General features: G+C 47.9%; 1 protein-coding gene across 1 annotated transcript; it reads right to left on the minus strand.

Annotated features, from left to right (window-relative positions):
* Positions 1-8,104: 8,104 nt before the first annotated feature.
* TCF23 (transcription factor 23) lies at positions 8,105-12,507 on the minus strand. Its single transcript, XM_072770709.1, has 3 exons — positions 12,125-12,507; positions 11,092-11,334; positions 8,105-9,250 (listed from the first exon to the last, which is right to left on the minus strand). Exons 1-3 carry the CDS (start codon positions 12,344-12,346, stop codon positions 9,137-9,139), a joined length of 579 nt encoding a protein of 192 aa, XP_072626810.1. The 5' UTR covers positions 12,347-12,507; the 3' UTR covers positions 8,105-9,136.
* Between the last annotated feature and the right edge of the window lie 2,438 nt (positions 12,508-14,945).

Here is a 14,945-nt window from a genome sequence, read left to right on the forward strand (position 1 = left end):
ATTAAGTCTCTAGGGCATTTACAGTTGGACATTCAGCCTTTTTCTTATTGCTCCGTGGGGATTTTTAATATTTTCTTGATATAAGCCCTTTTGATGATATGCACCCCAATATCTTCTCCCAGCCTATGAATTTGTCTTTTTCGCTCACTCTCTCAGTTGCTGTCTTGTGATGAACAGATGTTCTTAATTTTATGTAGTACAGTTTATCAGATTTTTTCCTTTAAGCAGTATTTCCTTATTCCAGATTCATGAACATATTCTCCTATATTCTTTTTCTACTTTCCATCTCTTTTCTTTATCCATAGGTACTGAATTCTGAGTCGTTTCTTCAGATCTATTTTCCAATTTATTTGTTCTGTGTTCAGCAGCTTCTAACCATCCACTAGGTTGGTTATAATATAATATATATTATATATAAAATATAATGTTAAATATTATATTTTTATTTTCTAGAAATTGTTTTCCCCCAATTTTGCCTGGTCATTTTTAGCCTCTTGTTCCTGAATTGTCTTTTCAAAATACTCATTATTTCCTTAGACATATAAAACATGTTCAATGTGTATCATGTACCTAAACATTACTGCATCTATAGTCATTGCAAGTGTGATTCTACAGTTCAGTGTTTCTGCTATCATTTGTTTATGGTGGCATATGTTTCCTTCAGATTTTTATAACTGTTTGCTCTGAGCTCAAGTTTGTTAGAATTTTATTCATGGGAACCCTTCAAAGCCTAGATTTAAAAAAAAATTTTTTTTATTTATTCATGAGAGACACAGAAAGAAAGGCAAGAGACATAGGCAGAGGGAGAAGCAGGGAGCCCAATGTAGGACTCGATCCTGGAGCCCTAGCATCATGCCCTGAGCTGAAGGCAGACACTCAACTACTGAGCCACACAGGTCTCTCCAAAGCCTATATATTTTTTAATGATTTTATTTATTTATTCATGAGAGACACAGAGAAAGGTAGAGACATAGGCAAAGAGAGAAGCAGGCTCCCTGCAGGGAGCCTGATGAAAGACTTGATACCAGGACTCCGGCATCATGCCCTGAGCTGAAGGCAGACACTCAACCACTGAGTCACCCAAGTGCCCCCAAAGCCTAGATTTAAAATATATTATTCTGGGATCCCTGGGTGGCGCAGCGGTTTGGCGCCTGCCTTTGGCCCAGGGCGCGATCCTGGAGACCCGGGATCGAATCCCACGTCAGGCTCCCGGTGCGTGGAGCCTGCTTCTCCCTCTGCCTGTGTTTCTGCCTCTCTCCTCTCTCTCTCTGTGTGCCTATCATAAATAAATAAAAATTAAAAAAAAATAAAATAAAATAAAATAAAATAAAATATATTATTCTGGAGAGAAATTGTACTTGCTTGTGCCTACAAACACTTCTAAACTGAGACCATTTGAAATTTTTGGCTTTTTGTTTTTGACGACTTAGAAATCTCTGGGAAACTTCCCCCCATCTCCCACCCTAGCCAAGGTCTATTTAGGCAAAGTGTGGACAACTCTCTTTTACATACTGAGGGTATTGCCTTTTGGTGACTCCAGCTTTAGGACAGGATCTCTGACTCAACTTCCCATTTTGTATGGGCCCCAGGCTTTGTCTCTTGTATCCAAATTTGGTGTATTAAAACCCTGGCCTGGGCCACCAACAATCTGTAGATACTGCTAAGGCAATACTAGCTTCAGTGCTGGCTTACCATTTTTTATTTTATGATTTCTTATCCTTTCTTCTATTCCTTTCCCCTACTTTTCTGCTGGCTCAAAAATGCATTTAAAAATATGTGGGTTTTTATTTAAAGATTTTATTTATTTATTTGAGGGATAAGGAGGAGCAGAGGGAGAGGGAGAGAATCTCAAGCAGACTTCACACTGAACATGGAGTTTGATTCCATGGACCTTGAGATCATGACCTGAGCCAAAACCAAGAGTTGGATGCTTAGCTGACTAAGCCACCCAGGCATCCCTAAAAGTATGTTTTTAATATTTTATCCATCATTTGGAGTGTTCTGTACCAGGAGGATTTCCCTGCATATCTAGTCCACCATACTGTCAGAAATGGAAATCCAACAATTTTTCTTAGAAAACATGTCACTCATGCAGGAGTCCTCTAAGGCAGGTAATTTCTAATTCAGAGTCAAGTATGCTTTACAACCCCAAGTTTTCTCTTTCCTGCTCTGTTTCTTCATATTTGTTTAGAGCGTCTCTGGAAAAACAGTGTTGCATAGTTGCCATAACTGAGCACGAGTTGAATGAAAGCCCGGAGAGAATAGTAATTATTGTACTAGATGAGATAATCATCCAGGACCACATCAAGTTGGGATAAAACAAAGACTATGGGAGAACTGATCAATCCCTTTAGATACCCTTCTATGAAGATCAGAGTCACTTTCTTCCACAATTTTGCAATTTGGGAAGAGGTAGGAGTTATTTCAAAATAAGTGATTTCTCTGGCTCAGGATGCAAATTTAAGAGAAGATTCTGGTAAAGCCAGAGGAGTTATTTCAACATAGATGCTTTGTCAATTTAGGTCTTTGTAAGAGACTTCTTGACAGTCCCACTTCTGACTTTGTACAAAGTTATCCTTGTAATACAGGAATGAAAAAAAATCCTCCAGTAAAGAGAGTGGGCAGAAAGCCCCACAAATCTCTGTGTCATCTTTAGCTGGAACGAACACTTTTCCTCTTAAAAGGGCTTTAGGAGGACAGACATATAATGATTGACTTAGGATTTGTACTGTTTTCGGGAGGCTGTGGAAAGCTCTGGCTTCTTTTAATATGCATGAGACCAGCCCCTTTCCGTTCCAAGTCTTAAATAAGCATGGCATTAATAACACACCCACCGCTTCACTGGTGGTGTTTCTAAACAGCTGGTTTCTTGGAGCAATTTGCAATATCAAGATCTCTTCTACAAAGTGACATTGCCTTTTAAAAAGAGCTATTCAGTTGTTCTCTCTCCACTCCCCCATAGCTCACACATAACAAGAGCCCCATGAAAATCTGTTTTCTACAGATTTTCTACCCTCCTTGGTCCTGTACTCAGCCTGGAATTTCAAATGCAGCCAAGGATTTCATAATTTTTTAGTAACACCATCTTTCCCCATGTAGAGTTCCACTCTTCTTTTAAAAAAAAAAATTTAAAGATTTTATTTATTTATTTAGAGAGAGCCCAGGCAAGAGGCATAGGAGCTTAGGTGAGTAAGGAGAGGGACAAAAGGAGGGGGAGAGAGCTGACTCTATGCTGAGTGCAAAGCCTAAGGAGCTCGAGGATCATCATCACATGATCCTGAGATCTTGATCTGATCTGAAACCAAGAGCACAAATAGAGTGCATGGTGGAGGAACAGTGGCTTGTCATGCCAGAACCACATTTAGCCTCACAATGGAAATGGTGGCTCTAAGGCTACCTGTTGGGATTCTAGTCAGCCTGGCCCATCCTCTCCCTCTCTGAGGTACTGAATTTTATTTTATTTTATTATTTTTTTCTCATTTTATTTTATTTTGTTTTTGTTTTTGTATATTTTTTATCGGAGTTCAATTTGCCAACATATAGCATAACACCCAGTGTTCATCCCATAAAGTTCCCCCCTTAGTGCCCATCACCCAGTCACCCCATCCCCCCACCCACCTCCCTTTCTACACCACTTGCTCGTTTCCCAGAGTTAGGTGTCTCTCATGTTCTGCCATCCTCACTGATATTTCCCACTCATTTTCTCTCCTTTCCCCTTTATTCCCTTTCACTATTTTTTATATTCCCCAAATGAATGAGACCATATAATGTTTGTCCTTCTCCGATTGACTAACTTCACTCAGCATAACACCCTCCAGTTCCATCCACGTTGAAGCAAATGATGGGTATTCATCGTTTCTAATGGCTGAGTAATATTCCATTGTATACATAGATCACATCTTCTTTATCCATTCATCTCTCGATGGACACCGAGGCTCCTTCCACAGTTTGGCTATTGTGGACATTGCTGCTATAAACATTGGGGTGCAGGTGTCCTGCCGTTTCACTGCATCTGTATCTTTAGGGTAAATCCCCAGCAGAGGCAACTGAATTTTAACAAACAGCTGGTTCCTTCTTTTTTTTTTCTTTTAAGATTTTATTTATTTATTCATGATAGTCACAGAGAGAGAGAGAGAGAGAGAGAGAGAGAGAGAGAGAGGCAGAGACACAGGCAGAGGGAGAAGCAGGCTCCATGCAGGGAGCCTGATGTGGGATTCGATCCCGGGTCTCCAGGATCGCGCCCTGGGCCACAGGCAGGCGCTAAACCGCTGTGCCACCCAGGGATCCCAGCTAGTTCCTTCTTTGTCTGGACTTCAGGCGCCTTTGGGTTTGAAGCTCTGAGTTGGCAGCTTATGCAACTCAGTGGCCTAGGTGCCCCTAGAGTTCCACCTTTCAAAGACACAAGTAGATATTCATTTTATAGTAAGGTATGAAAAGCCTGCCTATCTGGGTCAATGGCATATTTTTATGATGAAACTTCCAAAAGAAAAAAAATCTATCCTGGTCTGCCTTTATGCCCAGGAAAATAATGGTGGGGGCATGTTGTTGCCAATATAGGTGAGACTGGTCCAAAGGGAGCCTCACTTCCTTGGCCAGTTGGTGGAGTACTATAACTGTTAGTGAACTGTTATTCACCAGCCTGGCCTGTAAAGGAGGACTTCTGCTGATTGGCACATCCCACATCTGGCAGTCCTCTCAGCATCAGGGCCAATCCCTTCTTGCAATGAGATGTAGCCCTTCCTAGCAGGCTTGGCACATGCCCACACTTCAGCAGTTACAGCTGAGCTTTGCTTCAACTTCTGGTTTATGCTACTGCACGTCTTCTCAGAGCATATCAGACCTTGATAGTTTTCTATTCACTGGACATGGGTGCATCAATTATGGGTGGCTCCCTCCCCGTGCCCTATTTAAAATTTGCACTTTTACAGAGAATGTACTTATATTTGTGCCAGGAGCTCCAGGGGCTCTTCCACCCAGCGTGCAGTTAGCTGTGGTTTCTGGGATGTGGGACATAGGATCTATTTTCATCCAACTTGGCCCCAACCCAGAGGTTCCAACCCACTGAAGCCTGATGTAACTGATGTTATTTAGGCCTGATTTACTGAGCCTGTTTATCTCCTTTCAGCATCCTTAACATGGCGGATTGTTCTTATTCTGATTTCTGGATCATAACTTTTTGTAAGTTTTTTCAACTTACATCGTAAGTTGTAAAAAAAAAAACATCGCAATCGTCTTTGCCCTTCATTACCTCTCAGTTTATTCAGTGCACAATCAGCTTCTTCAGCTATCTTCTGTAGGTTACACATAATTCTGCAGCTCCTGCCGTAGACCATTGAGATGGTCCCTTGTCTTGTTTTGCTCCTCAACAGCTGATATCTTGCTGTTATTTAAAAATTACATTAATTAGGGGCACCAGAGTGGCTCAATCAGTTGTGTGACTGGTTCTAGTTTCAACTTGGGTCATGATCTCAGGGTCATACAGATCCAGATCAGATCAGCATGGAGGGCATGGAGTCAAGCCCTGTGCTCAGTGGGGGGATCTGCTTCTCTCCTTCCCCCTCTGCCCTTCCCCAACCTGCATGCACTAGCGTGCTCTCTCTCTCACTCTAAAATAAATAAAATCTTCAAATAATTGCATTAATTAATCCACTCTATGTGAATATATATAACATTTTTATGAAAAATAATTATTTTGCATATCAGAAAATATTTAGTGAGGACAGTGGCATTGTTTTACATTTTTGCAAATATCTTTAATGTCTGTTGTAAGAGACAGCTGGATTCTCCTATCTGCTTCTACATTCCATCTGTTGCAATATCACATGTTGTACGGCTTCTGGAAAATTGCATGATGTGTGACAGAAGTGTGAGAAAAGGCAAATAGCATCTTATATTATGAAAATGGTTTGGGCCACTTAGAAAGGGCTTCAGGGAACCCCCTGAGTTCCCAGACCACACTTTGAATACCTATGATCTAGAGTGAGGGTCAGTATACTTGTTCTTAAAGGGCCATATTGTGAATATTTTAGGGTTAATCTGTCTCAGCTATTCAACTCTGCTGTGGTATAAGGAAAGCAGCTCTAGGTAATGTGTAAACAAATGAATGTGACTGTCTTCCCACAAAACTGATTTGCAAAAACATACAGGGCAAGGGAGGAGGTGGCTGGATAGGGTACATTGTGGCCAGTGAGCCAACTCCTAATCTACAACACCCAGCTTGCAGGGGCCCTGAGTTTAGGGCTTGTGCCACCAAAGAGGAGGACAGTGCCATCTGATTCATCCTAGCCAGGCCCCTTCAAGAGGAAGAGAAAAGGAATTTCTCAGAAAGATTAGATCTTGTGTTTTAATTACTCTAGTTCTCAACTGGTAAAATCCAGTCTCTACCTTCTACTTAGGCATTCCTGGGCCAGGTCTGCTCCTCCCAGGGCCCAAGCCTCTGCCCCGCAGCTAGGCCACTCCTCAGGAAGCACATGCGCATCTAGCTCTGGGGAAGCTGTCCTGGCTACCACTGCCTCTCCCGCTGTCATGGGCACCTGGGGAGGCAGTACCAGCTAATCAAGTGGACCAGCCATACTCCTGACTCCTGAGCTAGGTCACCTTAGTGACACTTTGTCACCTGTGCTTCTCTCTCCTTTTGGAGCTTCTTGAACCAAAGCTGACTTTGGACCTAAGTGTTAACTGCCTCTTACCACTCTTGCTGACCCCATGCCTCCAGACCTGGTGAGAATAAAAAGTCTCCCAGAGAGCAGGTGTTTTTCTTCTGCTGCTGCAGGGGCAAAGAATTCCTGGTTCTGGTTGTAGATCCACGTCTCTGACCTGACATTTCCTCTGTTCTTCCCACTCATCCCCTGGTCCTTCCCTTGACTCTGCCTGCCTCCTCACAGCACTTTGGCAATCTGGCCTGTGTCGGGTGCTCTCTGGCTGGAGGATATGACCTCTGAACCCCAGACTGGCCTGGGGATGAAGGAAAACAGCTTTGCCCAGACAGAGCTTGGGGCAGCCTAAGCAACTTGTATCGATGGCATTTGCCCTTCCTCAGCCTTCCACCAGCTTCAACTTCCTTTGCTGACCTTGTCTCCTCTACCAGGGTAATGCAATCACCCCAGGGGGGCCTGCTACTACGGTGCAAAGGTTGGAGCCTGAGCAGTAGGGTGGGGCAGGCTCCAAGCTAGTCCCCTTAGTCATCATGAGGGGGCCTCCCCCCAATTCATGCCCCAAACCAACTTCCCCAGTTTCATTCCCAGAAAAAGATTGTGTGCCACCAGCTTGGGAGGAAATTCATCTGTTCCTCTGCCCACCACTTTCAAACTCAACCAGGAAGTTATTGCTGTTTGGCTTTAAAAATAGAACATTCAAGCTGGACTTTTATGGTCTTGTGAAGAACAGTGTGCTCATGCCCACCCACACCTGGTCTCTGCCCCTGCTTGGCCTCATCCAGCCACTCAGGAGCAGTTCTGCACAAGGTCTGCAGGCCCCTCAGTGGAACGTTGGTAGATTTATGAGTTCAGCCTTGGCGGAGACCTTCCCATGGCTCCCAGCCACAGTTCAGCTGCTCTCCCCCGCCCGCCCCATGCGCCCGTGGCTGGGCTGGGACGTTCTGTGTCTTTTAATGCCTCCACTCCAACTTGCTGAGTCACCCTTCAGCTCCTTTCCCCTGCTGCCCTGTCCAGCCCAGGGGAGGAACAGTGGCTCATCATGCCAGAACCTCATTTAGACTCATGATGGCAATGGTGGCTCTAAGGCTACTCGTTGGGACTCTAGTCAGCCTGGTCCATCCCCTTCCCCTCTGAGACACTGAATTTTAACCAACAGCTGGTTCCTTCTTTGGACTTCAGGTGCCTTTGGGTTTGAAGCTAATCCGGAAAGTTACTTTCAGGGTGTGTAGACTCTGTGATTCGTTCTCAAATTATTTCTTCAGAGCCAGAGAGAAATTGCACTAAAGCTCTCAGAGATCTCTGACACCGCACAGCAAGACTTAAGGAGTGCCTGGGAGGCCAGTGCCTGTGGGGGAGGAGCTGGGGCTGGGCAGCTCATTTGTAGACAGATTGTAGAAATAACTCCACAGCCAGTGAGGCCTTAGGCCAAAATCGTACAAAGAACCCACTGAACTCAGGCCTATCTTGTTTTTCCTGGAGGTTAGGTTTCTAACACAATGGAAAGAGAAGACTGTAATTATCATCCCCTGGAAAAGATAAGTGTTCTCCTTCTAAGGTCCTTCAAAGATGTAATCTGGTCCATCAGTAGTCTTCAGATAGAAGGCCTTTGGGTGCTGTCTGCTTCACTTCCGGTAGACCTGCCTCTAGGATAAGATCATATCAAACTGGGCGGCTGGGACCATCAAAAAATTCCTCTGGAAACAGGAAAGTGAGCAATGCAAGCTTTCTGGCTTAACCTGTACATTAGAAGTCATATCGCGAAGAGAGCGGTAGGGTACAGAGCCCAGAGAGGGAGGAAATGTAGTGATGAGGGTCAGCTGGAGAGATCACAGTGTAGACTAGATTCCTAAATTTGCCGCTGCTTTTTGGATATCAGGTAAGGTCTTGTGGAACAATAACAAACAGGTTCCTTTCTTGAGTTTCCATCTGGCTACGTGACCCTGGCCCAGTTCTGTTCACAATCACAGCTACCCAGAGCCTGCCCTGCCCTTGGCTTTCCCATCAGCACCTGCAGCTGCGGCCGCCCTAAGCCACTACCTCTGCACCAGCTCAGCCATGTCTCTGTTCTTGCATTGTCTGGAGGCTTTGTGGGAAGCTAAGGGGAGAAAGGCAGGAGGTGGTGCCCTAACTCAGCTTCCAACCCAGCCAAACCCCTTCTTCTCCCACTTCCCTTGCAGCTGCCACAGCAGAGCCCTCAGTGCCAAGATAAGTTTTTGCCCCCCACCCTTGCCCCACCGGTGCTCCTGAGGTACTCTCCCATCGCTGAAGGGCCCATTGCTTCGCCTGGTCTGTGTGCTGGAACCTTGGAGCTGAACCTGAGTCCATCTCATCCCAGGGTTGAGAGTCAGAGTAAAGACAAGCAGGGCCAATAGAGAATCCAGGTCCCTAACTTGAGAAAAAGGCAAGTGTGATGCTCATTTGTCACCAAGAGCCGGTGAGAGTGGCCTCGTGGGAAAGAGACCGTTTGCCTCTTCAGAGACTTAGGGCCTGGCCTCTTCCTCCTTTGTTCTGTGGCTTGAGGTGGTGGCTGTGGTGGAGTCAAGGCCAGAGCTCCCCAGGCCTCCAGCATAGAGACGAGACCGCATGGGCCACTTCTGCAAGAGACGATGATGGGAAGTGAGTCATGCTCACTATTACAGCCTCTCGTAGTCCTTGGCATCCCAAATTTGGCCTTCTCTAGCCCCCCATCCCTGAGACCCTCCACCACCAGCACTGCTCTGATGACAGTGGTCTTGGGCTCACCACCACTTATGACTCCCTGCATTCTCCTGACTACTGGAGCCCGGCAGAGAAACACATGAAGAGCTGTCTGATGAGAGCAAGGGCCCTGAAAGGAGCTTCCCCCTACCCCCGATAGTGGGATGGAGCAGAAGCTGGCAACAGCCAGGGAGCTGGGCAGTGAGGAGGGCAACAGAGCTGGGGCAAGGAGAGGTTCCTCCTAATAGTGAACAGTCCCGACCTCTTCTTTGCCCAGCCTCTGGCCCCAGAACCTCTGGCCACGCTTATCAGTGCTGCTCTGTCCATCTGAGCTGGGGACCTCCTTGCCCATCCTTACAGCAGGAGCGAGGACAACCCAGAAAACCCCCGGTTGACTGCTCTGAGGTCTGCCCTCCTCTTGGCAGGCCCTCTATGGGGGTGGGCAGCACCAAAGGGGCACTGCTCCCAGCTAACTGTCCCATCCCACCAACACTGCCAGAGTTCTAGATCGAACCTGGCTCTCATCTGTTCATTCTTCAAAATGTTTATCCATCACCTCCTACATGCAAGGGCCTTAGTTGGGTCACCACTTTACAGCTAAGGAAATGACTGTGCCACTGTTAGCATTTCTGAGTTGCCCCCATGTAGTCTCAAGCGCTTGCATTTTAGCTATATTTGCATGAAAGAAAAAAAAATCTTAAGTTTCAAGACATTTCAGAACTGTGAGGTTTAGAGGAGAGAGATGATGAAAATATCCTCTGTAAAAAACAAGACTGGCCCCATTCCAGTGCTGTCTAGCCTCAGAGGGCAGAGATGACACGTCCTTTCTAACGGTTAAACCACTCAGCAACCAGCAGCTTACAATTCTGTACCCTTGGCCTGCTTGGTGGCTGTGAACGTGGGCTCTGAGGTCAGACACGCTCGGGGCTGGACTGCATTAAGCCACTTAATCTCCCTGAGATTCAATTCCTCATCTGCCAAGTAATCCTCATTTGGTTCTTGTGTGGACGAGAGGATGGAAAAGAAGGACTGGAGTGCTAAGCCCAGCTCCTGGCATATGGTTAGCACCCAAATAATGTTATTGCTGTTATTGTGATGGTGAATAATGTTGATTATACCCTTCGTTCATGATCTCATTTCATCTGAAGCGGAAGTAAGGCTCGTGTTATCTTTTCTTATACATATGAAAAAGCTGAGGCTCAGGAAAGGTAGGTCCTGGTCTAGGAAGTGGTGCATGCAGGAAGCACCCCACACATGCATGATCCAGCGCCCCCACTGCTGGCCCCTCCCCCACCCCAGCTTGATTCCTTCTCAAGTGAGGCCTTCTGAGACCTTGTTCTCCCAGGGCAGGGATCCCTCCTATGGCAGAAGTCCAGAGAACACTGAGGCACTGTACAATGATGGGGTGATGTGCCCTGGGATCTAGGACTCTCCCAGTGTGGTTTCCTTTCCCAGGCCCCAGCCTAAGAAACTGCTCCTTTTCCTTCTCTGCCACCAGGCACCCCAGAGTCTTGGGGCCTCTGTGAATTTCCCTCCCTTGGAGGAACCACATTTTCATGAAGTCATTTTGAGTCACCACCCCCACTGCACCCAGGGTCAGCCCCGTCCCAAGAGCCAGCCTCTCTGTCTGAGAGAGCAGGAAGCAGCCAGTCCTCATGTCAGCTCTGCTCAGGGCAGGGAAGCCTACGTCCATTCCAGCCCAAACCCCACTCCCCAAGGCCCTGGGCTCGTGGCCTACCTTGAGAGGGTGCAGGTAGCGGAGTCCACGCAGGAAGGGTGGCCAGGCGGGGCCAGGCAACTCATGGCCAAGTGTGCGGGTGAGGTAGGCTATGTAGCTGGTGGCAAGCACCAGCACGTCCAACTTGGAGAGCTTGGTGTTGGGCGGCACAGCGGGCAGAGCAGCCTGTAGGGCCAGGAAGGCCTGGCGCAGTGTCCTCACCCGGCTCCGCTCCCGTGCAGCATTCTCAGGACCGGCCTCACTCTGCACAGAGGACCTCAGGTGAGTGGGTCTGACTGGACCCCCATCTGCCCCTTGTTTCTTTTTTTAAGGTTTTATTTATTTATTCATGAGGGATACAGAGAGAGAGGCAGAGACATAGGCAGAAGGAGAAACGGGCTTCCTGCATGTAGCCTGATGCAAGACTGATCCCAGGACCTGGGATCACTCCCTGAGCTGAAGGCAGATGCTCAGGTACTAAGCCACCCAGGCGTCCCTGCCCCTTGTGTCTAAGAGCATTCTAGTGTGACATCTCCTTTCGGAGCAGTAGTGCGCCGCATGGCAGAGACCTCAGGGCCTCTTTGTCTGCTCTCAGTCCAGCCCCGCTTTACGGCCGAGGGAACAGAGAAGTGTCACCTGGGGTCAAATGGCAGCAGGGTGGCAAGGCTGGGCTCAGAAGCCGAGAGTCCTTTTCTCTCTCTAATACTCTAGGCCTTGCTCCATCTGCACCTTGAAATGTCTGAATCCTGTTTATTGGGGTTCCCCGGAACCGCAGGAAATGCAGAGCCACCCCTGCTCTGCAGGACTGACCCCCTGCTCCACCAGGTCCTGGGAGAAGACCCAACTGCGGTAAAGAAGAAAGGGCTCCCAGCCACTCTGGTCCCGTCGAATTCTCGCAGCCACCCAAGCGTGGCGCCTTGAAGTGGGAGGTGCCAGTGTCTTCCTCTTGGACTGGGACATAATGCTGAGTGAGGCTTTGGCATCAGAGGTGACACCTCAGCCCCTCCAGCGCCTGCCTCCCCCTGCTCCCTCCACAAATCCACTGTTTCCTTACCCGGCTTGGAGCCAGGCTCCTGGCCCTGACCCCTCGGGGGCTCGGGGCAGCTCTGCTCCACCTTTGGTTGCTCCAGCTGGTCTCTTCCCACCGGTCCTGCCTTGTTCTGCTCAGGCGGCTCTTCTTCCTGCCAGTGCCCGCTACCAACTGCAGCGTGGCCTTAGCCGGGTTCTGCCCCACACCTGGCATGGCCGGTGCCCCTCCGACCTCCCGCTGTGACATGCCACGCCCCTTCGGGGGTCCTGTGGCAGCCCCTAGGACCAGAACTTGGGCTCCAGCTAACTGGGCAGGCTGGTCACCCGGCCAGTAATGTCTATATCTGAGCGAGCTGGCGCCAAGTCAGTCCCGCTTCACTCCTCACTCTGGGAAAACCGCCCACCCGGCACAGCCCCCGCGAGAAGCCTCCTGCCTGCCTTCCAACCGGCTCAGGGGTGGGGGTACTGGATGCTGGGAGTGGCCAGGCCCTGGGAGGAGGCCCCTGCTGAAGAAGGCAGCAGGGTGGTGGGAAGGGAGCTCCCTCCCAGAGCCTCGCCTGACCCTGACAGTTGTCCTGTGAGGCACATGCAACTCTAGCTTTGAGGCTCAAGTCCAAGGAAGGGCCCTGAACCTCCTCCTCCACCAGAAGGCTGCCCATACATGCCCCTCAAAGGACCCTTCCTCCCCTTGCCAATGAACGTGACCTTCCAGCCACAGGCACTACTTCCCATCCCCCAAGCAGGCCTCCTATTTCCACCCTAGTGCTTCTCCATCCCCCAGAATACCTTCCTCCAGGTGGAAAGGCTGCCTTCCTTGGTTGGGTTATGCCCTTCATTTGTGAGGATTTCTTCAAACCCCACAGAGCCCAGAGCCCATGTCTCCCTGTTCGATCGGTACCCTGATTTATACATGGCCTCACTCTGGCTAGTTTCCTCACAGTTCAGTGTTCTGAGATCACTATGTGCCAGGCACTGTGCTAGGCACCTTCTACATATTCTTTTATTTATTTCTCAGAACAACCTTATAAGAAAAAAGAGATTCTTATATCCTCATTTTACAGATGGAAAAATGGGTCCCGGATGGTGACACAATTCGCCCAACATCACACAGCTAGTGAGTGATGGGGGTGGGCAGAGAGCCCAGGCAGCCAGTTAGGCTTGGAAGGCTGCCCCTTCAGCCTATGTTATTCTGCCTTGGGTGGGTCACTCACATGTCTGTCCCCATGCTAGACCTGAGGTCTTTGAAGGCAAGGACCAGGTATACCATATGCTCCATACAGCTGGTCAGGAGGAGTAAGGCTGAAGGAACAGCAAATCTACCACAGAATCCCCTGCCTGTCCTCAAGTTCCAACCTTTTCTTGCTGCACAATCTATCTCACATGTCCCTTGTCCGCCCATCTTGAACTCCAGGGGAGACAAAATAGATAAAGTATAGAGAGGACAGAGAAGTAAAGGTGGAGGTATGTAGTAGAATGAGAGAGAACCCCAGCCAACCAGGGAAAGGAAAAAGGAAGACAAGGAAAATCAACCTGAATGTCCATCAGTCAGGAAGTGATTAAATCAATTTTGGCATATCTGGGCAGCCCGGGTGGCTCAGTGGTTTAGCGCCACCTTTGGCCTAGGGCGTGATCCTGGAGACCCGGGATGGAGTCCCATGTCGGGGCTTCCTGCATGGAGCCTGCTTCTCCCTCTGCCTGTGTCTCTGCCTCTCTCTCTCTGTGTCTCTCATGAATAAATAAATAAAATCTAAAACAAAAAATTTTGGCATATCCATGCTATGGAATGATGTGCAGTAGCAGAAAGAAGACCTCTATAGAGTGACATGAAAAAAACTCTCCAAGGTGCATGGTTAAGTGAGAAAAACCTAGTTGTAGATCAATATGTCTGATAAAATCCTAGCCAGGATTAAGAACACCAAAACCCAAAAGCTGTTAAACATGACGTTTTATGTGTTTATATGAAATATACAAACTAGACCAAAAAGATACACATTCTTTTTTGTTTTACTCTATAGAAAATAGACCAAAAAAGATGCACACCATGTTTTGTTTTGTTTTGTTTTGTTTGTTTTACTGTCACTGCAGAGAGTTAAACACAATCCTGGGTCTGTGGCACACTGTGGCCTTTGGTACCACAGGGCTTCCTGTTGGCCTGTCTCCCTCCTGTCCTTCCTTCCATCTATCCCCTTTGGTCCCATTCCCATTCTTCTTCCCTATCACCATTCCAAAGTATTTAATGTATACCTTTTGCTAGTTTGTTTAAATGTATACCTTTTGCTAGTTTGGTTTTAAAATATGTACACAAATTCTTTGATACTTCTCTCTTCAAAAGATGGAGCCCAATATCCGTCCCCGTGAGAGTGGGTCAGACTTAGCAACTTGCTCCTAACAAATAAAATGTGGCAGGGCTGCCTGGGTGGCTCAGTCAGGTAAACATCTGTGCTCAGCAGGGAGCCTACTTTTCCCTCTCCCTCTGCTACTCCGCTGCTCATGCGTGCTCTCTCTCTCTCTCTAACAAATAAAATCTTAAAACAAAACAAATAAAACACAGCAGCAGTGTCAGCATCTAGCTTCTGGAAGTAGGTTATAAAAGACCCTGTACGACAGCCCAGTTGGCTCAGCTGTTTAGCACTGCCTTTGGCCCAGGGCGTGATCTGGAGACCCGGGATCGAGTCCGAGTCCCACGTTGGGCTCCCTGCATGGAGCCTGCTTCTCCTTCTGCCTGTGTCTCTGCCTCTCTCTCTCTCTCTCTCTCTCTCTCATGAATAAATAAATAAAATCTGTAGCTTCCTCCTGGGATCACTTGGTCCTCTGGCTCTAGGGCAAGCCAGCTGCTATGTCATAAA

The sequence above is a fragment of the Canis lupus genome, chromosome 12 (assembly GCF_048164855.1).
Source record: "Canis lupus baileyi chromosome 12, mCanLup2.hap1, whole genome shotgun sequence".
NCBI lineage: Eukaryota > Metazoa > Chordata > Mammalia > Carnivora > Canidae > Canis > Canis lupus.